Source organism: Alexandromys fortis, unplaced genomic scaffold (assembly GCF_014885135.2).
Source record: "Alexandromys fortis isolate MF-2015 unplaced genomic scaffold, M_Fortis_MF-2015_v1.1 scaffold_84, whole genome shotgun sequence".
Taxonomy (NCBI): domain Eukaryota; kingdom Metazoa; phylum Chordata; class Mammalia; order Rodentia; family Cricetidae; genus Alexandromys; species Alexandromys fortis.
Genome location: NW_026068017.1, coordinates 3,792,534 through 3,818,010, shown reverse-complemented (window position 1 = coordinate 3,818,010; position 25,477 = coordinate 3,792,534). Strand labels below are relative to the sequence as shown.

Here is a 25,477-nt window from a genome sequence, read left to right as displayed (position 1 = left end):
GGAGAGATGGCTCAGCGGTTAAGAGTATTGCCTGCTCTTCCAAAGGTCCTGAGTTCAATTCCCAGCAACCACATGGTGGCTCACAACCATCTGTAATAAGGTCTGGTGCCCTCTTCTGACCTGCAGGCATACACACAGACAGAATATTGTATACATAATAAATAAATTGTATATAAAAAAAACCCAAAAACCAAAAACAAAAACTCCAATCAATCATCCAACCATCCAACAATAGCAACAACAAAAGAAGTGGAAACAAAGTCAGTAAAGAGAACTGGGGACCCCCACCCTCACCTACCACCCCATCCCGTTATGATTGGAGAGCTCTTGTCTTCAGTGCCCCAGTTCTTTGCCTTGCCGGAACTGGCCTTGGATTGGGTTGGTGACAGGCAGGGGCTGGGATTGACGGAGGGTCTAGGCCCGTGGTTCTGGGATCAGACTAGGATGGCGCCAGCTGCTGGGCCTGGGGAGCAGTGCAGGATGGACCTGAGTCCCAGCCTTCCGCTTGCCCTTTTGTTGGCGCTCCGAGTTCCTCATTCCTGTGACTTAGAAGAGGGTGGTGGAGCTATCTTGGAGGGATCAGAATCTGACCCACATCTCCTTTCAGTTCCTGCTCTTTAGGTTCCCCAAATTGCTGGAGTCTTCAAATCCCCCAGGAGAAGCTCACACATCTGCTCCCATTTCCCAGGATGCACTGCTGGAGGCTCAGGCCTTCCTCGGGGGCACTCTGGCCTGTGGTGGCTTAGTTCTGCTTCTTTTTCTCAGAGTAACAGGGATCGCACAGCTGGAGCTGAGGTGGGGGTGGGAGAGGTGAGGAGATGGATGGGTTTTACTGAAGTACTCACTCTGACCAGGACTTTGGGGGAAAGGCTCAGCATTAAACTGTCCCCTTAAGTCAACCTACTTAGTTCTCATAAGACAGATGTAGGCAGATATTATGTGTCCATTTTCAGGCAAAGAAACAAAAGTTCAGGCATCTTGGGTAACTTTCCTGAGGTTCAAAGTTTACTTCTGGCTGTTTAACTCCAAGGCTTTCCAAAAGTCTGTCATCTTTTTACACGGTTTGTCCCCACTTCTTCTTCTTCTTCTTTTTTTTTTTTTTTAAACTACTATTATTTATTTTATTTTCAATGGATATTGTGACTACATGTATGTCTGTGTACCACATGTATGCCTGGGGCCTGTGGAAGCTAGGAGAGAATATTGGGTCTCCTGGAACTGGAGTTACGAATGGTCGTGAGCCACGATATGGGATTTGAACTCAGGTTCTCTGGAAGAGCAGCCAGTGCTCTTAACCATGAGCCATCTCTCCTCTCCTCTCCTCTCCTCTCCTCTCCTCTCCTCTCCCCTTCCCTTCCCTCCCTTTCCCTCCCTTTCCCTCCCTTCCCCTCCCTTCTCCTTCTCCTCCCCCCCCTCCTCTTGTATAGTTCTGGGCAATGAGATTGAGTGGTGAATCAGACAGTTCTTTGGGCACAAGATCACAGTTTACACAGGTGTCACTGATAACACGCAGGGGTGTGGGGCTGCACAGCTGTGTCACTGATAACTCGCAGGGGTGTGGGGCTGCACAGCTGTGTCACTGACCACTTTTTCTGCACAGCTGTGTCGTGTCACAGACCACTTTTTCTGCACAGCTGTGTGACTGATCGCTTCTGCACAGCTGTGTCACTGACCACTTCTGCACAGCTGTGTTACTGATAACACACACGAGTGTGGAGCTGCACAGCTGTGTCACTGACCACTTCTGCACAGCTGTGTGACTGACCCCTTCTTCACAGCAGTATCACTGTTCACTTCTGCACAGCTGTGTGACTGACCACTTCTGCACAGCTGTATCACTGACCACTTCTGCACAGCTGTGTGACTGACCACTTCTGCACAGCTGTGTGACTGACCGTTTCTGCACAGCTGTGTGACTGACCGCTTCTGCACAGCATTCTTTTTTTTTTTTTTTCTGCACAGCATTCTTGATGAGGAAAACTCACTACATAGTAAGATCTTTGCCACAAGTAAGCCAACAAACAAATAACTCATATTTCCAGGGCCAATTAAAAATTTAGCGTACTTACTTTCTTATACATTTTAGTACCAACCGTAGGTTACTCTTAAGTTGAGCACACATATGCTAATATCATGTGTTTGTTTACTTTGCCATCACTTCTATTATTAATTGGTTAGTATATTTGTGTGTGTATGCCTGGGTATGTCTCTGTGTGTGTGTGTGTACATGAGTTTTTTTTTTTTTTTAATTTGGTGTGTGTGTTAACTCAGCCTCAAGTGTTGTTAATATTTTTGAGGTTGGATCTCTCACTGCCCGGGAGCTTGCTATAACTAGGCTAAGCTAAGGACCAGCAAGCCCCGGCAGGGATCCGCCCGTCTGCATCTCCACCACTGGGGTTATAACTGCCAGCCACCACACTCCTTCAGGTGAGTTCTGGGGATTGGACTTAAGTCCTGATGTGTGTGAGGCAAGGACTTTAACAGCAGAGTGACCTTCCAAGTCCTAATGAGTTCCTTTTGAAATGAAGTATGAGTACATTGCTCAGTCCCTGGACTTCTGCTTAAAGGAGCTCTCCGTCTCGGCAGCACACGCACCTGGGACTACAAGCGTGTGGCACTGTGACCTCTTTGCCATCTATGTATTTAATTTTAAACTTTCCTGTGTTTGAGAGACATGCTCTTGCAGGAAAAGCATAACTATCCCGTGTCACCTGGGATAGTCAGGGGCGGCCAGGTTACCCAGAGCTGGTGGATCTGGATGCGCGGGATCTGGTGTTGACTTAGGACCAAGATGACTCTCTGCTTTGTGTTGTGGATTAGGATATAGAACCTCGGCTGCTACTCCAGCACCATGCCTGCTGACCTGCTGCTGTACTGCCAGCTGCCATGCCCCTGCCGTGATGGTGACGGACTTCTGTTCCTTTGAAAGCATAAGCCCTATAGACCCTTCCTTCCCTAAATCGTCTTGGTCATGGTGCTTTGTCACAACTGTAGTAAAGTGACGAAGACGAACCTTCACGTTATTGCCATGGCGAGGCAAACAGAATTCTTGATCGTTTGAGCAAGGGAAGCCTGAGGTCCTCTGCTCTTGGAATCTTCATTTGAGGAGCAGTGCCCCCTCATTCTGGCTGTGAAGTGAGCTCTAAACTGAGGCCCTGCACCCTGGAAACCGCTGAGTCCTGGGGATCCCCGTGGGGCATCCTGCTCCCCAAGTGGATGGGGGACCCAGGCACTTCTCACTTGTGGCAACTCTCTTTCTTGGGTGCCCTTCCTTCCAGCCCACTGGGTCTCTGTGTTAGAGCCTCATTCACTGCTGTGAAGGACACCCATTTCTAGAGCTCACATTTGTTCTCACGTTCATCATTGACCTGACAGCTCGAGCCTTGCCCCTTGTTCCTCCTTGTTCATGGGCACGGCATGGATGGTTAGGTGTGAGCCAGGCGGCATGTGGGGAAATTGAGCAGAACGGTTTTCCTGTCTCTCAAACTCTGAAGGAAGCAAATACAGCATCCCTTACCTCGTTCCAGCCAGCTTCTGCCGTGGAGCAGAAAGAAGGGTTGGGGTACCATTTAAATCAGGAAAAATGAAAGTGACAGGTTTTGAACCTTGAACCGCGACAGCTGTAGAAAGGCTGTGGCAGGTTGGCTGGCAGGACGCATAACTCAGCAGATGAGCGGGAGAAGAAAGGGGAAGGGCGTGTGCTTCAGCTGCTCAGGAGGACACAGGGGGGACAGGGTCCCCTGGGGCAGTGGTAGGGACAACAAAAGTCCAGACGTAGTAGAAGAATATAACTAACAACTCGCTGACAGACGGACTGTAAACTACATCTGCGAGCAAAGGAAACGGAAGCTGAAATACAAGCAGAAAGTTAATGGAGAAAGAGGGAAGTGGAAGGCGTGTGGGCTGTGATGCCCTGCAAAGGTGAGGAGTGTAGTTTGTCAGTTCCCTTTGAGGTTCTTGAGGCCGTAATGGAAAGAAAGAGACACAATTACATAATGCACAGTGTCATGGAACCTGGTATTCTTCAGGTTGTTGGTAGTGCCCAAGTGTAGATGATTCTAAAGTTTGTGAGAAAATTAGTAAAGGGATTTAGATGTTTGATCCTGGAACTGGGACGGATTTCTAAAGGGTCGTGTGTGAAAAGCTGCTTCTCAACTTCCTTTCCAGGGGAGACCTACACAAAAGGTCTCACTGGAACGTTAAAAACCCAGCAGGGATGACAGCTCTATGGAAATGCTTTCTGCTCTTTCTTAAGTTATTGCTTCTTCATTATTTTCTATTTTCTATTGTATGTATTTCAGATATCTTGCTTCCCTTCTGCCCTTCCTTCCATGCTGAGGACGGAGCCCAGACCCTTGCACAAAAGGTGGATTCTCCACTCCCAAGCTGCATTCCTCTGTTGTGGAATAGTACTTTAACTGTGTAAGGACGCGTTACATTTGTTTCTGCTGCCTTTGTTTAATTATGTAAGGATGTGTTGCTGTTTCACTTTGCCTGCCTAAGGCACCTGATTGGTCTGATAAAAAGCTGAACAGCCAATAGCTAGGCAGGAGGGATAGGCAAGGCTGCTGGGCAGAGAAAGTAAGTAGGGGGAGAAATCTAGTCAGAAGAAAGAAGAGAACTGAGGAGAAAGAAAGGGACATGCCTGGGGCTAGAAGCTGGGCACCCACCAGCCAGCCACCCTGGAGGCAGCAGAAAACTAAGATATACAGAAAGAAAGATACAAAGAAAGAGAGAGAGAGAAAGAAAGGAAAAAGGGAAGAAGAAAGAAAAAAGTAAATGGCCCTGAGACAAAACATAGATTTAAAAAAAGATTAAAATAAGAGCTAAGATAAGGCTGAGCATTCATAACTAATAAGTTTCTGTGCCTTGACTTGGGAGCTGGTTGGTGGCCTAAAAGAAAAAGCCAGCTACTTCCTCCTTCTGATTTTCACGATCTCTACAGCATACATTTGTTTTCCACATGAACATCTCTGAAATCAAGATGTCCTACACCTGGCAGCATGTCAGAGCCTCTTCTCAGGTGTAGATTGTGACATAGATATTGCTTCCTGTATGTCTTGGCTTTGGTTGTCAATCCTGCAAGTCTGACTAGGCCTCACGATTCCTCCACGGTCCCTGTGACTAACCCCTGGGGGCTCACCATGGAAAACATGAGTCCTGAAAGTCTTGTGTGAAAGCTTCCCAGTGCTCTCTCCTGGCAAAACAAAGCGTGTGGGATGTCCATGGCCTGAAGAAAACCCCAGAGACAATAACGGCTGGTTCCTGCTGTGTTCAAAGGCTGAGGGGCTGTTAGGATGGAAGCACAGCCCTTGTCTCCCAAGCTAAAGTGACTCAGGAGAGTGGCCTTGAAGAGAAACAAATTTTAAGACTATTTAACCAACTTTTTTTCCTTATATTTATTTTATATTACTGTGATGATTATTACTTATATTAAAGTTTGGATGAGGTCTTACTATGTGACCCTGACTGACTTGGAACTCACTGAGTAGGCCAGGCTGGCCTTGAACACATGAGCAATTCTCATCCTCCTGCCTCTGCCTTCCTAATGCTTGTCCCCAGGCCTGACTTTAATTTCATATTTGAGAATACTTTAACCAATTTATTCCAAATATCACATGGACAATCTAGCATAAAACATTGTGTCTCAATAAGTCTGGCAAGCTTTTTGAGTAAGCTTGTGGTAGAAATTCTAAAGATGAGAAACAAGGCTGGAGAGAGGGCTCGGCGGTCGAGAGCACACCCTGCTCTTGTGGAGGACCTGAGCTCAGTCCCCAGCACCAGCGCTGGGCAGCTCACAACTGCCCATAGCTTCAGCTCCAGGGGATCAGGCGCCCTCTTCTGTCCTCCATCGGCGCCTGCGCTCCTGTGCACAGATCCACACACACATACACATGTATACGCACACAGGACTAAAATCTTAAGGAGAAAACTCTGCTAATGCTTTACCAGAGTGGGGTGTAAATACTATTGCATATTAGAATTGACAACGTAACAAGTTTAATGAAATGTAGCTTACATTTCTTTCTCTATCACCCCCTTTTGTGGTGATAAAGTATGCATAACATTAATGCTGGCTGTGGGGGTGCACCCCTTAGTCCATCTATCATCTCTCCCTCCCTCCCTCTCTCTCTCTCCCTCTCTCTCTCTCTCTCTCTCTTTCTCTCTCTCTCTTTCTCTGACATTAAATTTGCCACCATCATTGTTTTGAAACAGGGTTTTGCTATGTATGTCGCCCTGGCTGGCCCGGTTGGTACTCACAGCAATCCTCCTGCCTCAGCCTCCTGACCTTGGGTTTAGTTGTGTGTGAGGCCTGGCTCTAAACCATTTTTAAGTGTGCAGCATGGTACTGACACCAGCCACCAACCATCTCTAGAGTGTGTTCGTCTAGCAAAAGTGAAACTCTAAACCCATTAAGCAACTTTCTATTCCTGTCCAGATAATCACCGTCCTTCCTCTCTGCCAGTTTGATCTCTCTTAGTTCCTCACATAAATGGAGTCAGAAAGTATTTGATGTTTTTTGTGTGTGACTGGCTTATTTTGCTAAGCACACGACTTATTCTACATCCACATTCTAGCCTGTGCCCAAATTTCCTCCCTTGCTGACCACATAGTATTCCATTTTATGGCTATTCCACATGGACTCGTTCACCAGCCGGTGGGCATCTGCAGGCACTGGAGGTCCTTTCGCCTCTGATTGTGAAGAGTGGTGTTACAGACACGGGCATGAGTATTAGCTCCGAGACTTGGAGTTCTAATCATTTCTGTCTTCTGTGTCCCAGATTTAGGACTCTGCTATTTATCAGCTAGCACTTCATATTCTTTTTTTAAAAAATATTTCTTTGTATGTATACAATATTCTGTCTGTGTGTCTGCCTGCAGGCCAGAAGAGGGCACCAGACCTCATTACAGATGGTTGTGAGCCACCATGTGGTTGCTGGGAATTGAACTCAGGACCTTTGGAAGAGCAGGCAATGCTCTTAACCTCTGAGCCATCTCTCCAGCCCCCATATTATTTATTGTATTTCAAAATAAACAACCCCCGATTGACTCAAGACAGTTCCTCAGAAATTATTTCTTTATCAGTTGTTGCTTTCTTATAACTTCCTGTTCTTGCTCTATAATGTAAGATTAAGTTGTCACGTAGATTACTTACTATAAAGCCTTTTCTCTGTTTACTGCTAGTTTTTCCCCTTTTCCTTTCTAGATTGTTAACATTTGTGGGGTTCAGTGTGAGGTTCCAGTGTTGATCAAGTCAGGGTGGTTAGCGTTCCCATCATTTTGAACATGTAGCATCTTTGTGGACATTAGAAACCAGGCTCTGGCTATTTGAAGTATGTGGTGGAAACTGTTATACACTACAGAGCGCTACACCTTTGAGTCCTCTTCGTCTGCGTTTCTATCCCTTATCCATCTTCCTCCCCACTAATCCCGTTTTAAGAGATCATTCCTTCCTTTATCTTTGCTGTGGAACCCTCATATGTTAAGTTTTCATTAGTCCTCTTAGCTATTGTTAGTCTGCTTGGACTTCCATAATAGGAAAATAAATGCGTTTTTTTCCCTGTAGTTCTGGAGGCCGGAAGGCTAAGGCCATTGACAGGCATGGCTCTGCTGGTTATGGACAGCCACTTTCAGGGTCCTCATCAAGAAAGAAAGAAAGAAAGAAAGAAAGAAAGAAAGAAAGAAAGAAAGAAAGAAAGAAAGTTTTCTCTGTGTTTACAGTGGATCAAATTGGGTGTCTTGCAATGCTAAACAAATCTTCAGCACTGAGCCACAGGGGGCTCTGTCTTCCCTGAGACAGGGTTTCTCTCTGTGGCCCTTGACTGTCCAGGAACTTGTTCTGTAGACCAGGCTGGTCTTGAACTCACAGAGATCCATCTGTTTTTGCCTCCTGAGTTCTGGGATTAAATGTGTGTGCCACCACTGCCAGGCATACTGTCCTTTGCTATTACTTCATTTTCCTAAACTCCCTCCTAAGATACAGTCGTCGTCCGACCATCCTCACGCCGTCTCACTGTTCGTCCCTAAAAGAGGAAGTGTGAGTTTTGTTTAATTTGCAGAAAACAGCATGTTTTTTTTAAATGAAAAGAAAAATAATTTATTTATAGATTTTTTGTCTGCATGTTTATTGTGCACCCCTGTGTGCAGTGCCCGAGGAGGACAGGAGAGCTTGTCAGGGCACTGGAGCTGCAGACAGTTGTGAGTCACCGTTAGGGTGCTGGGGGAATCGAACCTGGGTCCTCTGGAGGAGCAGCCAGAGCCGGCTCTCCATCTTTCGTAAAGTATTGTAGGAGCTGGCCTGGGTGATGAAGGCTAACAGTTTTCATAAAGATATTCTGGCAAAAAAAGACCCCCTCCCCGTTACAAGATGCCTATGGATTCTGGATCCACGACTCAGTGCATTCTTCCTTTTCTGTCCCCTTCCTACCCATAAAAAGTCATGTCATAGGCCTGAGTTCTTTAAGATGTGTCTCATAGACAGTGCCTCTTCCCAGCACCCAGGATGCCAGCCTTTGGATAAAAACTAGTTCCTTTTTTCTAGTTCTCGTGCCCCGAGTACTGGCTTCTGAAGAGTAGTCAGAACCTGATCCAGTACTACAGCTACGTGAGATAAATCAACCGCTTTATCTAGGCTCGTGCTTCTAGAGGTTGCCATTCATGATAAATTCGCTGTATTGATTTGGACCCGGGGTGGCACGGCACGTTCTGACAGAGGACATGGGAGGAGCAACGCGCTTGGCTCCTGACCGGAGGAGGGGAGAGGAAGGAACTGAGATTTCAGTCTCCTGTGAAGTCTCCTCCTGCAAACACAAAAGACCTCCCAGCAGGCTCCATTCTCATAACTTCCTTGTATTCTAATAGTGATATAGTCTGGGGACCAAGCCTTTAACACACGAGTTTTGGGGGGACAATTGAGATCCAAACTATAGTATCTGCCACCTGGACCAAGTCACTTAATCTTTCTTCCAGTGACAAATGTATTGACCACTAGGATGTTTGTTGTGAGGGTTAAATGAGAAAATACCTATAGATCATATATGTCTCTGTGGTGTATGCTGGCCTGTGCCAGTGTGTGTGGAGGCTGGAGGTGGATTTTTAATATCTTCCTTTATTACTCTCTATCCTATTCTTTAAAACGGTGTCTCTGAACCTGCGGTTTGTTGTTTTGGCTACACTGGTCCCGTGGATCTGCTTGTCTCTTTCCTTTCCCCGTTGTGCCGGCATCATAGGCATGTGTCGGCATCGTAGGCTTGTGTTCGGCATCATAGGCGTGTGCCCACATCATACGTGTGTGTCGGCATCATAGGTGTGTGTCGGCATCATAGGCATGTGCCCACATCATAGGTGTGTGTCGGCATCATAGGCATGTGCCCACATCATACGTGTGTGTCGGCATCATACGTGTGTGTCGGCTTCATAGGCATGTGCTGCCATGCCTGGGGATTCAAGCTCAAAGCCTCATGCTTCTGAAGCAAGCACTTCACCCACTGAGTCATCTTCCCAGCCTTTAGAGATAACGTGTAACCCTATCAGGGCACGAGGACAGATGTTTGTGTTCCTGGACTCAGCGTGGTGCCAGGGTCCATCTTTTGAGGAACTTCCCTGCTCGAGTGAAGACCCACAGCTGAGCAATGTGTGCAGAGGGGGAATCTTTGGAGCACTCAGTCCTAAGTGGAGTGTCGTCATCAAACCTCTGCCCATTAAGAGGTGGACGCTGGGTCTCATTCCTAACCAAGAAGCTATTTGCAATTGATACTCACTAGCAAAGGGAAAAATCCGTTTCTTCTAATCGAGTGTCATTAGGTATACCAACCACACCCCACCAGACCCTGCAGTATTTGACCAACACAAAATGAACTTTGTGGTGTTTTTTCTGTTTTTTTTTTTTTTTCCTTCCTTGTTGGTCTTTTGTTTGTTTGCTTTGACTTTTATTTTTGTTTTGTTTTGTTTTGAGAGGGGGGAACATAGAGTTGGGTGGGTGGGGGATGAGGAGGATCTGGGAGGGGCTGGGGAGGGAGAAAAGGAGTGTGTGTGTGTGTGTGTGTGTGTGTGAGTCAGGCCAGAGCTGGGGGCCTGGTGCTGAGCGCATAGGAAGCTGTGGCCGGGTGCCAGAGACACAGGCTCAGATTGGGCAAGAACAGGGAACTGATCTGCAGGTCACTCTGATCCAGGCCAGAGATATTTGAAGACATCAACAGTTCTGGAAAATGAAGAGGCAGGAAGTGAAACAGGGGAGGGCTGGAGAGGAAACAGCAAACTGTATCCTAGCCCTTCCACACCTGGCTCCCCTTCCTACACTGTGCAATGAGGGGCGTGTGTGTGCACGTGTGTGTGTGTTTACAAGGGGACCTCCTTTCTCCAGTTGTGTGAACAGAAACATGTCCTCCACCCCCACTGCTCATGGCCCACGTTTCCAACTGTGCTTCTATTTCTATTTGCTGTCCAAAGTCCTAGGGGGCAGGAGATGACAGATTAGGTGGACTTAGACACTCAGACACAGGGACCCGGCTCTCGCCTAGACCAGCCCCCTTCTCCTCTCTCATCAAGCACCACCTGTCCAGTTCTCCCAGGTTTAACCCCTCACTCCTTCTGCGTGGGCTGCCTTTGGAAGTCAGAGTCGGCTCGCTATACTTTAACAGGTAACAGGTGGTGGGGAGACATGTGGGACTGTGGATGTCTAGGGCTAAAAAAAACAAAAAGTGGTTCAAGGTCACTGGGGGAGGAATGGGAACCTGTTTTATAGTTTGGTCCACGAGAGTATGATAGGAAGACTCCTGGCTGCACCAAGGGACAGACCGCCTCCTGGGAAGAGATGGGACCCTGCAGAATTTCAAGCCCTTTCCCAAGCTAATCTCCAACTCTGAACCACTCCCCTTGACCTTCTCGGGTCCCAGCATCCCTCCACAGGAACTTGCCTCTTAGCACAAACCCACGTTCCAGTCCTAAGAAAACCACAGCTCAGCTCCAGCCCTCGGGCCCACTATGGAGAAGGACTTTCAAGACATCCAGCAGCTGGACTCCGAGGAAAATGACCATCAGCCCAGTGGCGACGAGGAGCAAGGCACCCACGGGCAGAATCCTAGGACAGAAAATCCATTTTGGAAAGGCAAGTGTCCAGTTTCTGGGGCCTTACCTAGATCCCCGCCTCAGTTGCCAGCTTCTCTGTCTCACATTGACTCAGCGGGCTGGGTGTACGTTTGTCAGAGTCAGGGTAACTATTGCTGTGATAAAAACGCCATGACCGAAAGCAGCTCAGAGAGGAAGGGGTTTATATATAAAACACCATGACTAAAAGCACTCGGAGAGGAAGGGGTTTATATATAAAACACCGTGACTAAAAGCACTCGGAGAAGAAGGGGTTTATCTGGCTTATGATTTCACACCACTGTTCATCACTGAAGAGAGTCAGGACAGAAACTCAAGCAGGGCAAGAACCTGGAGGCAGGAGCTTATGCAGAGGCCATGGAGGGATGCTGCTTCCTGGCTTGTTCCTCATGGCTTACTCAGCCTGCTTTCTTATAGAACCCAGGACCATAAGTCAAGGGTAGCCCCACCTACCATGGGCTGGGCCCTCTTGCTTCAATTAAGAAAATGCCCTACAGGCTTGCCTACAGTGCTGTCTTCTGAAGTCGTTTTCTCAGTGGAGGCTCCCTCCTCTCTGATGACTCCAGATTGTGTCTTTGATGTAAAAGTAGCCAGCACAGCAGCAGTGTCCCTGTACCTGTGAGCTGCTGACCCCTCTGAGCGCAGGTCCCAGGGATAGGGTGTGTGCCTAGTAGTGAGAGAAGGCCCGCAGCTGGAGATGAACCCGCCCTCCATAGTGCGCGTGTGCACACACATATTTACGCCTAGGAGGAACAGGGAACCCAGAACCGGGGGTGTGGGGATGAAATGGGCACGGGGAGGTCCCCACTAGTTTCCTGCCTGAATCCTCTGCTTGCGCATTTGACACGGGCCCTGCCCTTGGTCGGGAAAAGTTTTTAGCCTGGCCACCCACGTGTTTCAGACTCTGCATTTTTCATCTCAGAGGGAACCTGGGATTTTTGTTATTATGAGACAGGCTCTCACTTTGTAGCCCAGGCTGACGTGGAGCTCACTGTGTAGCCCAGGCTAGCCTTAAACTCTCAGTAGTCCCCCTATTTAGCCTCCTGAGTGCGTGGATCATAGGTGGGCACTACTGTGCCCAGTCAACTCAGACCTTTTAATTGTCTTTCATATGTCTAATGTTTTATATGTGTGACCTAGTCATAGCGTTGGCATCAGTGTTCTGTCTGTCCTAACATCCGTGTCACTGCTGAGTCCATTTCAAATGATCCTGGCATCTCATTTTGATAGATTCATTTATTGATAATTCATTTTTGATGCTGGCCTTACACATACAGGCAAGTGTATTATCACTGAGACAACCTTTTCTCATCTGCTTTGTCAAATTATTCATCTCCTTCATTGAACTGTTTTCCTATTTCATTATATGTCTTGTAACATATGGTTGGATGCGGAGCATTGTGCCTTCTGTCTTGCTGGTGCTGGATGCTTTTGTATTCCTCTAAATACTCTTCAGCCTTCTGGGATGTGGGTGAGTGCTTACAGCCTCTCTGACCCTTTGGCCTTAGCTGTCTTGGTTTCAGGCTTTCAAGCTGTATCCGCAATCAGGGAGTCTACTAGACTCTGTCCCAATTTCTCCTCTCTGCCCAGAGACCTGAAAAGTTTCTCTAGGTAGTGAGTAGTGAGCTGGGCAATGGATGAACTCATCTCTTTCGTTTCTTCATCTTTCAGGGATCAATACCCTTCATAGCCCAGTGTCCAGTGTCTTATACATACATGCATACATGTATATATATGTATGTATGTATGTGTGTGCGTGCACGTGTGTTTTAGTTGATTTTTTCCTGAAGGAATGTTAAACCTGGCAGCTTCTCTATCTTGGGTAGAGCATTTCAAGCTTGTCCACACAGCGCTTTATATGTCCTAACTCATATAATGCCCAGAACACTAAGTCAGGAAGCCACTCTTGCCACTGTCATCTCAGAGATGGAAGAGATGGGGACACGAAGACTGAATGGCCTGTCCATGACGTCAGAGCTAGTTGGCAGCTCAGCTGGTTTATTCTGGGTTCCCTGGGTTGTGACTTGCTAAGTCACAGGTCAGCTGGGAATCAGGACAAGGGTTTCTTGCAGAAACAGTCAGGACTTGGGCTGTAGATTTCCATATGGGGAGACTGGTCAGAAAGTACTGCTAGAGGGAGCATATCCTAGCCTGTCTTGTGCTGCTAAAGGACTAAGAAACTTATAATGAACAGGACTAAGAAACTTATAATGGACAGGCACGTATTGGCTCATGTTTCTTGAGTCTGGGAACGCAGGACTGAGGGCTGTGTCTGGTAGGGTTTTCTCATGCGTCAGTCTAAAGTGGGAGGACATAGAGAGGGTGGAAGGGACCGCAAAGGGGGAGCTTTAATAAGGCTGCTCTCTTGCAATGACGTCAATAATCCACTCAGGAGGGCAGAGTCCTCAAGATCTAACCCCCTTCCACTAGGTCCTCTCTTTTCACACTGCTGCCCTGGGGACCACATTGGTGGCACAGTCCAATCACAGCAGAGAGGAATACAGGTTTCTGGAAGGTGTCAGGGGAGGTGAGAGGCAGCGGAGGCTGTGCTTAGGGCTTGGGAACTCAGAGGCATATTCTGTCTAGGTTAAGTTGGGGTCCTAAGTATGGCTGCAACACCCGACTCTGTATAGCAGTAGGAAATAACCTCAGGAGGACTCCTGGCTCCTGACTGAGATTATCCCCAGGTGTAAACTACACCGGATCCATTCCATGCTCTACTCGCTAAGCGCTACAGGAACTAGGCTGAAGATTTAAAAACAGACACAGACAGACGGGGCCACAGGGACATCCATGAGACAAGAATGCCAAGAATGCCCACTTTATTGTGCTCAGGGGCAGCTTCTACAGGGCTCTGGCCACGCCCCAGCGCTCGGGATCTTTCAGCTACAGACTCACCAGAACCCACTCCCCTGCCATCAGGGTCTCGTGCTCAGAGCAGCTGCAGGCTGCTCAGAGCAGAGGAAAACAGGTTGTTTACAAGAAATTCAGGGTCTGGTGGTCCGCAGTCCCCATCACCCATGTTGCAGGCGTTGCTTTGGCATGGTGACGTTGAGACTGAGAAGGTCACAGAGTCACAGGCTGATGCCTGTCTGAGGGCAGGAGGGTGGTACAAAGGCAAGGGGAGGGGCTGGTCCTGGAGAGGCAAGCCAGTTCATCCGGGTAAAGATACAGGCGCGTGAGGATGCAAATAACAGCGTGTGGCAAAGTGTGTGGATGTATGCACACATGTGTGAGAAAACGTGTGTTCGTTAGAGTGGAAAGGGAAGGTGTGAGTGTGGACGGGGCAGGAGAGGTGACCATGGGATGATGGAAGGCCAAAGGGACAGTAGAGCAGTGATCCTTGGGTTTCTGGGGATGACAAGGACGGTGGGAACTGGGGGGAGATGGGTAAAGTGGACGGACCTGGACAGGAGCTTTCGGGACGCGCTTTCTGGTGGGATGAACTGGACTGGAGAGCCATGGTAGAACTGGGAAGAACTGCCAGCACTTCAGTCTGAAGGGACAGGGGCTGTGGGAGGACAGAAGTGATCTGTTGGTCTCTTTGACTTATGGGAAGGAAGGAAAACATTTGTAGACCTCCCTTTTTAGGGTGTCTAGGAAAGACCAGTGTGCACCATTGTTTTTAATGGGTCTCCTGTCCCCAGGTGTAAGATCTCACCTATGTACACAGCTGGTATATCTTATGTCACGTGCATGTGAATGCTTGCTCAATTTCATGTGGGTACAAGTGTCCATCTCTCTCTCTCTCTCTCTCTGTGTGTGTGTGTGTGTGTGTGTGTAGGATCAAAATCCATCCAGTTCCTCAGCCCCCACCTGATTTTCTCTCTCATCCAGGCTGTGTGCTTCATTAGACTTCTGTGCCTCTCTGTGTCTTATTCTCCGTCTCTCTAGTCCTCTGAAATTGTTTTCTGACACACATATTCTCTCTCACAGGGCAGCCTCCTTCCCCTCCCTTTGCACAGCGCCTCGGCTCCAGGCTCCACCTCCATCTGCTTGCCCTGGCCTTCAACGTCCTGCTGCTGGTGGTCATCTGTGTGATTTCATCGCAAAGTGAGATCATGGCCTGGCCCTGGTGAGGCCAGGATAGAGAAGAGCTCTGGGGAGTGGCGGGGCACGGAAGGGGGCCAGGGGAGGAAAGGAGGCGAGGTGGAGGCAGTGTGGGGCAGATTCTGGGAACAGATGGGAATCAGTGGTGGTGAGATGATGGCTGTAGTGATGGGGGACACAGCCCCACACCCAGCTGGTCCCCAATGTCCCCTGACAAGGCATTCAGCTGCAATGGGAGCTGCGGACCCTGAAAGAAAGTTTCAACAACTTCTCCTCCAGCACCCTGATGGAGTTCGGTGCTCTGGATTCCCACGGTGAGCTGGGCGGGATGGCTGGGACTTTATCCATATGGATTGGCTGGGCATGGTGCTGGGTCTACAGTAGGAGCGTGTTTGTAGGCTGTGGGGATGAAAGCCAGGGCAGAGAATCCAGCCAAGGGAACAGACACGGCTTCTGGTGATACTGCCCTGACCTGAGGGACGGCGCAGGAGGTGACGTGGCTATTAGTTCTAGGCAGAGATAAAAAGAAGCCATGATGGCCAGGGGTGAAGAAGACCACTGTACATTTATGACAAGAGGTGGTGACTGACCGACAGTGGTGAGGGGTCAGAGATGGAGGGGCCAGGCCCACAGCAAGCTGTGTAGACTGGGTGGGGCTTGGCCTGAAAACATGGGGAACCAGTGAAGGAATTTAAGCAGCATAGGGGCCTCACTTGGGTGAGGCTGGGAGTCTAGGTTTAGATTAATAGCTTGTGGGACGAGGTAATAGATCCTCCGGGGTACCCAGGAATGTGCAGCCAGAGACGCATTCTGGAGGCAGACTGCTGGGGAACCCATTCAGCATTCCTCTTCCTCAGGTAGCAGAGATGACATACTGACATCCTGGGAAGCCAAACTGGAGAAGAAGCAGCAGGACCTGAAAGCAGGTCAGAGGTCACCCCAGCCCCCACTCCTGGGTCATGGTGATGTGTAGTGTGGTATGTATCTGTGTGTTTCCCCAGACAACAGCTGGAGCTCTGGGCCTGGTCTCGGCAGGTGTGGAGCCACGTGTCGGCCGCATCTCTGTCCATGTGTTTGTCCCTTAGATCACGCCACTTTGCTCCTGCACCTGAAGCACTTCCCTCTGGATCTGAAAATCCTGACCTGCCAGCTGGCGTTCCTCCAGAGCAATGGTAGGGTCGGGCGTGGCTCTGATTCTAGTGTGTCTGTCTCTTCCAGCTGGATCTCATTCCCTTCTGCACTTCTGTTCCCTCAGGCACAGAATGCTGTCCCGTGAACTGGGTGGACCACGGGGGCAGCTGCTACTGGTTTTCTCGGGGTGGGCTGACCTGGGATGAGGCAGACAAGTACTGCCAGCTGGAGAATGCCCACCTGGTGGTCATCAATTCCTGGGAAGAGCAGGTGAGCAAACTTGAAGGCAGACTTGATCAAGCAGCCTGGTCAAGGTTCTGTTATTTACTTATTGTTGTTGTTGTTACTAATCGAGTGTGTAGCCATGGCTTGCACTTGGGGTCATAAGATGACTTTGTGGAGTTGGTCCCCTCTCCTTCCTTTATGTAGGTTCTGGAGACTGAACTCAAGTCATCAGGTTTGCATTTATCTGTTGAGCCATCCTCCTGACCCTTGTGTTTCTTATTTATTTACTTAGCTTGTTTCCTTTTTTCTTCTTTCTCTATCCTTTTAGAATTTCTTACTTTTCTACACTGTGTTCCGATCTATTCTCCCTGCTCCTTGACTTTCCCTCCAAATTCTACCAGAACCACCGTATCACCTGTCCCTCCCAACTTCACACATTTTTTTTAAACCTAATGAGTCCAGTTGGTGCTTCTAGAATGATCATGGGTATAGGGCCCTCCGCTGGAGCATGGACATCCAACCAGGGGCTAAAGCCAGAGGTCGTGGAGGGCTGGTGTGAAAGTGTGTGTTTCTGGACGTGACAGGGCTGTTTCACACATGCGCATGCAGGGGCTCATGTGCAGGAGCTGTGGAGTAGTTGTGTGCACAAGAAAGAGCTGCACTAGACTAAGCCAACCCGAATCCCAGGATGGATGGGAGCCCCAGCCTGGCTGAGGGGCTGTTGGCAGTTGGCTGCTGAGGGAGACAGAGGCAGTTTTACCCTGGATGCATCTCTTGTTTTTAACCTAAGGAAGAATACAGAAGAGGGTGGCAGGACTCTGGGAGGCTCACAATGGAACAGTAACTGTCCTACAAGGTGGGAATGAGGGGCCAGGTGACCGAGTGATGCAGGGACAGTCACAGGACAGAATCTTGGGAGTCAATCAAGAAGGTCTGAGAGTCCCCTCTTGCTGTGTTGGCAGTTGGGTGTGGAAAAGGAACACACTGGGAAGACTTAAATTGCTCTCCTGCAGTGAGCCACTGGGTCCTCATTGACCATAAGTGTGTCCTGTGTTTTCCTTCCCCACTGCTGTCCTAAGACAGTAACCTGAAAACCACAGAGGGGAGCCAGTCTGGCAGAGAGGAGGACAGATTCGCATAAAGGAGGGCAGTGGTAGCCTTCGCTGCAGGACTTACTACGATTTGGACGTGTTCATGAGTTAATTTCTTTGATCCTCACGACCTCTTTAGGTGGGCACCCTTATCATTCCCACTTGGAGTTCAGGACACCAGGGGAGAGAGGTGAGGTGACTGTCTCAGAGCCAGCAAGCCATTGTGGAGTCAGAATTGGGACCCACTTGGCCTCATTGCTCAGTGTTCTCAGCCTGCTGCCTTAAGACTGAAGGGTCTGTGGGGGCTTTGTTCTGTTGGGACAATGCTAAGCAATTAAACCATTTGAATACAGAAGTCAGAATGGAGTTATTGAGTATTTTCTGTTTGTCTGGCTATGTAAGGGATTCTCACAGTAATTTCAAACATATTTTGTGTTACTGATTAGATTGAAGTTGCTAGTATTTAATTTTGACATATGAAAACACCAATTTATTTGTAATTTAGCCTATGATTTGCATTCACTTGTAGCATGAATTCTAATTGGTCTTAATAAAAACCCAGAGTCAGCTGTAGGGGTTAAGGCTGAAGATCAGAGAAGCAGCAGCAGCCTCTAGAGAGACATTTTACCTCTACCAACGCTCAGACCGAAGGCGCGATCCTGTCCTCAGACTGCATCTTCAGACTGCATCTGTCTCCAACAAACCTCAGACTGCACTGAGCTCCTGTCTCCTCCCGCCTTATATTCCTCTCTCCGCCCAGCCATATCACTCCTGCCTCCACCTCTCTAGTGCTGGGATTAAAGGCATGGGATCCATCATTTCAGTTCCCATTATTTTGGGTATCTGGGTTCTAAATTAGTGGTTCTTGGCTTTGGGGAACAAATGTCAACCCCATGTCTCTTACTTTCAAAGTAAATACAATTGTCTTAAAAAAAAAATGACCCAATCAACGGTTTTGGGACATAAGGCTTCTAGGCTCAGCTCTTGGTGCACAATCCACAGCTGCTCATAGCTCATAGTGTGAACATTTGGCTTCAGCCTTGAGCTTGGGGGTTTTAATCACGTACATTTGTCTTAGTTATTCAGTTGCTTCGGTGATGGGAAGCATCAGGTAGCCACAGCGAGAACATTCTATCTCCAGGTCTCTTTGCCCCGTCCCTGTTGATATTTCTGAATCTGTGAAGCAGCCTCACCAGCCCTGGGTGGCTGCTTCTCCATGAACTGGACATACATGTAGCATTCTAGTCTTTATAGGCACTGCTGTCCCCGAGTCTGCTCTTGGATGAGCAACCTTGGTCTCTGGGAAGTGTGAGTGGAATTGGGCTTGTTTTTCTCCAAGCACAGTCCAGAGACTCTTCACACGCCATCAGATGGGATGATTCGAGTGTGTGCCGGGCAAGCTGACTCTGTTTATTTTATAGAACCAGGTGACTATACATCTCCTACATACATAAACGATGGATTTAAATTCCCAGAGCAGCCACATTTGTAAGAGCAAGCCCCTTGGAAAGGTTTTAGTCCTAGAAAGCTATGTGTAAGAGCAGGGACCTTGGCACAGAAGCTTGTGACATTCCCCTAATTGGGAAATTGCCTTTACCAACGCATCTTCCTATTTCCGATAGAGACTGTCAGGCTCCATGTAGTCAGGTCAAAATGTTATTCTGGGCAGTGAGCCCAAGGTTGGAAGTGCTGATGTCTGCAAACCTCAGGAAATGACATCAAAATCACAGCAAGAGACCTAGGGACCAACGGAGAGAAGAATGAAACCAAGGTGCTTCTTGGGTATTGGGATTTGTGGGACAGCATGGGCAGGGTCACCAAGACTCTGGTGCAGAAGATGAGAAGCTCGGTGTTGCTATAGCAACGGTTCTAGGAATGGAGTGGGAAGTGGGTGCAGGCTGGAAACAGTGGTTGTCACAGCTAGATGCCGGGTAGACTTTGAGTTCCAATAACACCTTCTGAGGTGAGAGTTACTTTGGCGCCCACCTTGGAGAGCCACTAAGGCTCAAATGAGATGATCCTCACAAAACGCTCGGTATGAAGTCAGGCCCTGCGAACCCCATTTAACACTAGCTGTGCTCACAGAGGGAAGAGGGAGGGTGTAGCTGTTGGGAACTGAGGGCATTGGGGCAGGTTAGGCTGGGGGGGGGAGGTCACTTGAATGCTCGCATAGATGAGGGGTAAAGTGATTTCCTCTCCTAATTGTTTTTCCAGAAGTTCGTTGCAAAGCACATTGGCTCGTTTCACACTTGGATAGGTCTCACTGACAAGGACGGCTCGTGGAGATGGTCAGATGGAACCGATTACAGGAGCAACTACAAGTCAGTCCCTCCCAGCGGGCATCTCCTTGTTTGCGTCAGGGATGACCACCTGGCCTTTCACCTCATGCACTCCCATAGGTCCCTCGGGGTCAATTTCCCCAACCTTCTGCCCCCCATTTCCAAGCCTGCACATTTTCAGCCCTTGAACCCTCCCAAGGCTGGGATGTTTTGGGTGAGAGATAGGGTTTTAGGTGGGTCAGAACCCTCCCACGGTTAGACCCTGAGTTTTCTGTGACTGACCTTCTTAGGAACTGGGCCTTCTCTGAGCCCAACAACTGGGAGGGCCACGAGCAGGGCAGCACTGAAGACTGCGCCGAGATCTTGACAGACGGTCACTGGAATGACAACCTCTGCCTTCAGCTGAACCGCTGGGTGTGTGAAAAGAGGCGCAATATCACCGGCTAGGAGCCTGCTCTTGCCAAGTCTCCCTTGTCTCCTCTGCACCCCCCACTGCATCACCCCAACTTCGCCGGTGGTGATACTGAAGCAAGGGAGAGAAACAGAGTCCAGCATGAGGAGGAGTTATGGGGAAATGGGAAGAGGGTGTCTTCATTGTCCCCACTCTGGGAAGGGAGAGAGTCCATCGCTCTCGGCCATCACTGCGGTTCTCAATGTCAGCCTTCGGAACGGAGTAGGAGCAACAACAAGATGATACTTGAGAGTCACGTGGTCTGGTTATTTGGGATGGGGGCGAAAGAGAGGGAGTTGGGAGGGTCTGGAGGAAGAAAGGTGTGAGTCCCCAAGACCATTCTGTGATACACTGATGTTCAGAGCGAGGGAGGAAAGAGGCGTGAAGCAACCCCGGTGGCTAGCGTCGAGATGGTTGGAGCTGTTGCTGGAACCTCAGAGATTCCTTGAAGAAGAGAGTTCTCTAAATTCAAGGTCTCCCCTAACTTGAGTTGTTAGGCAATGCCCTCACTCTAATCCTAGCCCCTGGTGAAGACAGACAGAAAGACTGATTCCCTTCCTCATTCCACTTTGCCCCAGAGTTAACCACTTCCAGGGTGCCCTGTTGGTGTGTTTCCTGTCTACCCACAAATACAATGCTACATAGAATCAAACTCCACTGCCACCACACTTTGCAACATTTGTGATCTTTCTTCTAATAGATGACAATACCTGAGAGGTGTTTGCTTCGTTGACTGTAGCAGCTGTAGAGAAATTTGAGGTATGAATGTTCCCGGCCTTACTGAATTATTCACTACAGTAGGTAAAGACTTGGCATTTGTATTTGTCTTTACAGTGTTGGAAGCATCTGATGAGTCAGGAGTTTCCAATGCTTGGTTACAAGTTCTCAGTGACCATTCCCTTAAATTAACATAGTTTGCATCAATTTTTCAAGATACTGGAAACCAGGAAACTTCAATTTAGACAGCCATCTCTGGTCACAGGCAGGGAAAGTCCCTTTCCTGTGACCTTGCCATCGGCAGCCCATGTGGCCTCTAGTCCTGTTCTCAGAGTCTTCATTTTGTGACCATCTGTGTTCCTCCCAGCAGTCTCAGCTCAGACCCCAGGATTGCCTATTCCGTCCTGCAGCCTGAGCTTTTCCCAGCCTAGTTTCTCCAAATGCTTTCAAATTCCTTCTACAAACTGCTTCACACGCTTAAGAGGCACGTTGCGGACGGCTGCAGCGTCAGCCCCTCCTCCTCGGTGCTGCTTGTCTTCATCAGTTGGCTCTTTCTGCCTTGACAAATACCCAAGAGAAAAATCTAAGGGAAGATAGAAACTATCTCAGACCATAGCCTTGGCTTCACTGACCAGTAAGGTGGAACCAAGGTGGCTGAGTGCTGAGTGCGTGTGTGGCAAAGAGACAGAACTGAGAAGAAAACACAACCCGAGGCTATACACCATGACTTTGTTCCTCCAGCTAGGTTCTGCCTCTGACAGTTTCCTGGGATCCTCCCAAAACAATGCCACTTGTTAGGGACCAGATGTTCAACATATGAGTCTGGGGGGTAATTATGAGACTTGGAGATAAGTGAACTAGTGTCTCTCAGTCCGAGACAGGGCACTGATGACAGCCAAAGGAAGGATTCCACCCAAGTCTAACTTAGGGAATCATTGAGCTTACTGGGGTTCCTTGAAGGGGCATGGTTGACATATAGAGAGCTGTGTCACCAAAAAGCTCCACCCCAGCATGGATATGGGCTCACATAAGCAGCATTCCTAGGGCTCCCTACACACATTTCAGGGGTTTGGCCTCCTGTCCTCTCCTCCAGCTATTGTTGCCGGTTTTATTACCTTTGAGAAGTGGCCCAGTGAGCTGTAAGTCATACAGACTTCCTGTACCTTCAGAAGTGGCCCAGTGAGCCGCGTAAGTCATGCAGACTTCCCGAGTCTTCTTCGGTTTCTGGGGAAATAGTCACACATTCCTCTAGGAAATATTTTATACCCGTACTGCCAATAATATGCCATTCCTAGAGACAAAAGTATGGAGGCAGTGGCTTTGCATCAGTGTGCATTGTCAACACCCACAGAAGAAAAAGTAAAATCCAACGCAAATTATGGAGTCAGTCAATTATAGCGGATCAGTATTGGCTTCCCACTGTAACAAAGAACCGCTAACGTAGGATTTAAAAAAAGCAGACAAATAAAGGAAAAGTAAAAATAAACACATGTTGTTTTTAACAAAATCTCAGTTGTTCGATTTTTACCAATAAAGACTCGGGAGCAGATGCTGGGGTGAAAACCTACTAGCTCAGAGAGGCAAAGGAAGCACCTGACTGACCTTCCTCTCCTGCTGACATCCCAGAAAGGGAGCTTTATCCTATGCTGTCTCAAACAAAACTTCTCAAACTAAGTGTCCTTTCCTTCTACCTCCTGTGTATCTCTATAGCCATTCTCTTCTTATTCTCTAAGTTTTTTCTTTTTCAATTGGTTGCTTGTTCCACCTTTTAATGTATGATTGACTTTATTTAATTCTGTTTACAATATTCAAGCAGAAAGCTCTTGGATTAGGTGTGTGCTAGGGCTGAGTCACACCATAATTAGAAACAGGTTTTTCTGGTAAATAACACAATATCACGGTTCACAGTGTGACCAAATATACTGTACCATACAGTTTCCTAGTCTTTAAATTCGAGTTTTAATTTTGTTATGTGGGTGAGTGTTCAGCCAGCTTGTTTGACTCTGCAGACATGTATGCAATGCCTGAGGACAGGTGTCAGATCCCCTAGAATTGGGGTTACAGAGGTTATTAGACACCACGTGGGTGCTGGGAATCAAACCCAAGTCATCTGGAAGAGCAACCAGTGCATTTAACCACTGAGCCACCTCTCCAGCCCCATATGAGAATTTAAGTAGAAGCATCTTCTGGGGTTAGTGATAGGACACTTGATCAGGTAAAACTGCTTCTGGTAGCTGGGCCTGGTGCCTCAGGCCAGTAATCCTAGCTTTGGGGATGCTGAAGTAGAAACATTGCTTGGCTTCACGACCCCCCCCCCCCCCGGGCTACATAGTGAGTTTTGATCAGTTCTGGACTATAAGGTGAGACTGTCTCAAACACACACACACACACACACACTTTCCTAAAAGATGAACAATTTGTGAGAGCCAATATCTTCTAGCATCATCAGCAACAAAGTCATTTGTACATGCTATTGGAAGGAAGCAAAACAAAACCTTTAAAAAAATGCTTAGTTCTTATTTTTGTGTATTTGTGTAAATTTTTTTAAATGTAAAACTGAAGTTAATTTATTTAGGACTGGAAATCTGAACATACACAAAAATATATACATACATGTGTGTAAATTTTGTGCATGAGAATGTAGGTATTTGCAGAGGCCAGAAGAGGGCATGAGAGTCCTTGGATCTGGAGTTACTGGCAGTTGGGAGCTGACTGATATGGGTGTTGGGAACTGAATTCTGTAGCACAAATAATAAAAACCCAGAGACAGATATTGGGGTTCAAGCTGAAGATCAGAAAAGCAAAGCAGTCAACCACTAGAGAGACCTTTAACCTCTAGCGGATCTTCAGACTAAATGGGCAAGACCCTGTCTCCATGAATCCTCAGACTCCACATTCCAGTGAGTTCCTGTCTCTTCCCCTTTATATTCCTCTCTTCATCCAGTCATATTGCTCCTGTCTCCACCTCCATAGTGCTGGAATTACCCTGGAATTAAAGGTGTATACTACCACCCCTGGCCTCTAGTGGCTTAACTTTACATTCTGGTCTTCAGGCAAGCTTTATTTATTAAAATACAAATAAAATATCACTATATTTCTCCTTTTTGTCTAAAATAAAAAAGCTATAACTAATATAAAAAACTATATACAATAAGTATAATAGCTATATACAATATATATAGGTAATAAGTTCATCAGCAATGTCTAGTCCATTTGCATTTGACAAATTCAGAAAAAAATATTTCATTATCTATTCTATCTTTGTGATTCCAAACTCTTGTACCTAATTTATTTTCTATTGTAACTTGCTTTCTGTGTCTGGTAAGCTAAAAAACTATAAGTATCTAGTCTTCAACTTCCAAAGAGACCCAAGAAGGAAATAATATTAACTGAGGAATCAGGAAGTGACTTCCAAAAAATGTGAGAAATGACAGAAACAGGTCACTCAAAGTCCCTCTGCAACATTGAGGCATCTGTCTTTGGCCTACAGGCTCAGCATATCCGACAGACTTTTCTGTGAAACAGGATATTCTGAAAGTCTGTACCTCCTTGTCTTGACAATGTTTGGCAGTCATTTCTCTTTGTCTTGCTTGCTTAATTAGGACAGCATACTGTGAGCAGTCAAGGCAAGTGCTGTAACTAAAAAAGTGGTGTGAGGGAGAAAGACACCATGAGACAGAGCTCAGGTGGACAGGTTTTTTATTGGGGAAGGTGAATGGGAAAAAGGAGGAGGGGAAAAGGGAGACTGACCTCTGGGGACAGGCGCATCAGAAGAGAAGAGAGAGGCAGAGGGGGGGGGCAGGTAGAGAAGCAGAAAGAGAGAGAGAAAGGAAGAGTTGAGAGGTGGTCAAGGCAACATTTTAAAAGGGAACATAGTGAATGTGCACAGGAGGTGCTCTTAGTGGCTGTAGCTGAGGACACATTCTGTCAGGACCTCAAGGGTAGACCAGTACAGATGCCTGAATACTAACAGCAAGAGCACTTTCTTGTCCAGTGGCTTACTTTGACACAAAGAAAATAAACTCTCTGTGGAATTTCTTTGATGCACATCATCTTCTCTGAAGTAGATTGGTTCTTGCTCGGTAACTATTTGTTATATGTAATTTTGCTATGTTAAAGTTAAAACCTTCCTTTTTACTTACATAGAAAATGGGATATTGTGTGGGAAGTCTTTCTGTAGATGTGTTGATTTTATTGGTTAATGAATCAAGCAACTGCCTTGGCCTGTGATAGGGTAGAGTAGAGCTAGGTGGGGAAAACTAAACCGAATGCTGGGAGAAAGAAGACAGAGTTGCAGAGATGCCATGGAGCCACCAGAGGAGAAAGATGCAAGCTGCCAGCTAGAATCTTGCCAGTAGGCCATGAGCCTCATGGTAAAATATAAAATAATGGAAATGAATTAATTCTAGATGTAAAAGCTAGCCAAT

General features: G+C 47.6%; 1 protein-coding gene across 1 annotated transcript; it reads left to right on the top strand.

The window, feature by feature from the left end:
* The first annotated feature begins 10,480 nt into the window (after window positions 1-10,480).
* Window positions 10,481-20,585, top strand: LOC126513992 (asialoglycoprotein receptor 2). The gene is made up of 9 exons (XM_050162638.1): window positions 10,481-10,640; window positions 10,896-11,107; window positions 15,043-15,159; window positions 15,375-15,470; window positions 16,014-16,082; window positions 16,242-16,328; window positions 16,412-16,557; window positions 19,818-19,924; window positions 20,173-20,585. The coding sequence occupies exons 2-9, from the start codon at window positions 10,984-10,986 to the stop codon at window positions 20,327-20,329; spliced, it is 903 nt and encodes a 300-aa protein (XP_050018595.1). The 5' UTR covers window positions 10,481-10,640; window positions 10,896-10,983; the 3' UTR covers window positions 20,330-20,585.
* The last annotated feature ends 4,892 nt before the right edge of the window (window positions 20,586-25,477 follow it).

Coding starts and splice junctions, on each gene's coding strand:
- LOC126513992 (XM_050162638.1), top strand. CDS start 10,984: ATGGAGAAGGACTTTCAAGACATCCAGCAGCTGGACTCCGAGGAAAAT. Junction 15,471..16,013: donor CGGTGCTCTGGATTCCCACG/GTGAGCTGGGCG, acceptor CCTCTTCCTCAG/GTAGCAGAGATGACATACTG. Junction 16,329..16,411: donor GGCGTTCCTCCAGAGCAATG/GTAGGGTCGGGC, acceptor CTGTTCCCTCAG/GCACAGAATGCTGTCCCGTG.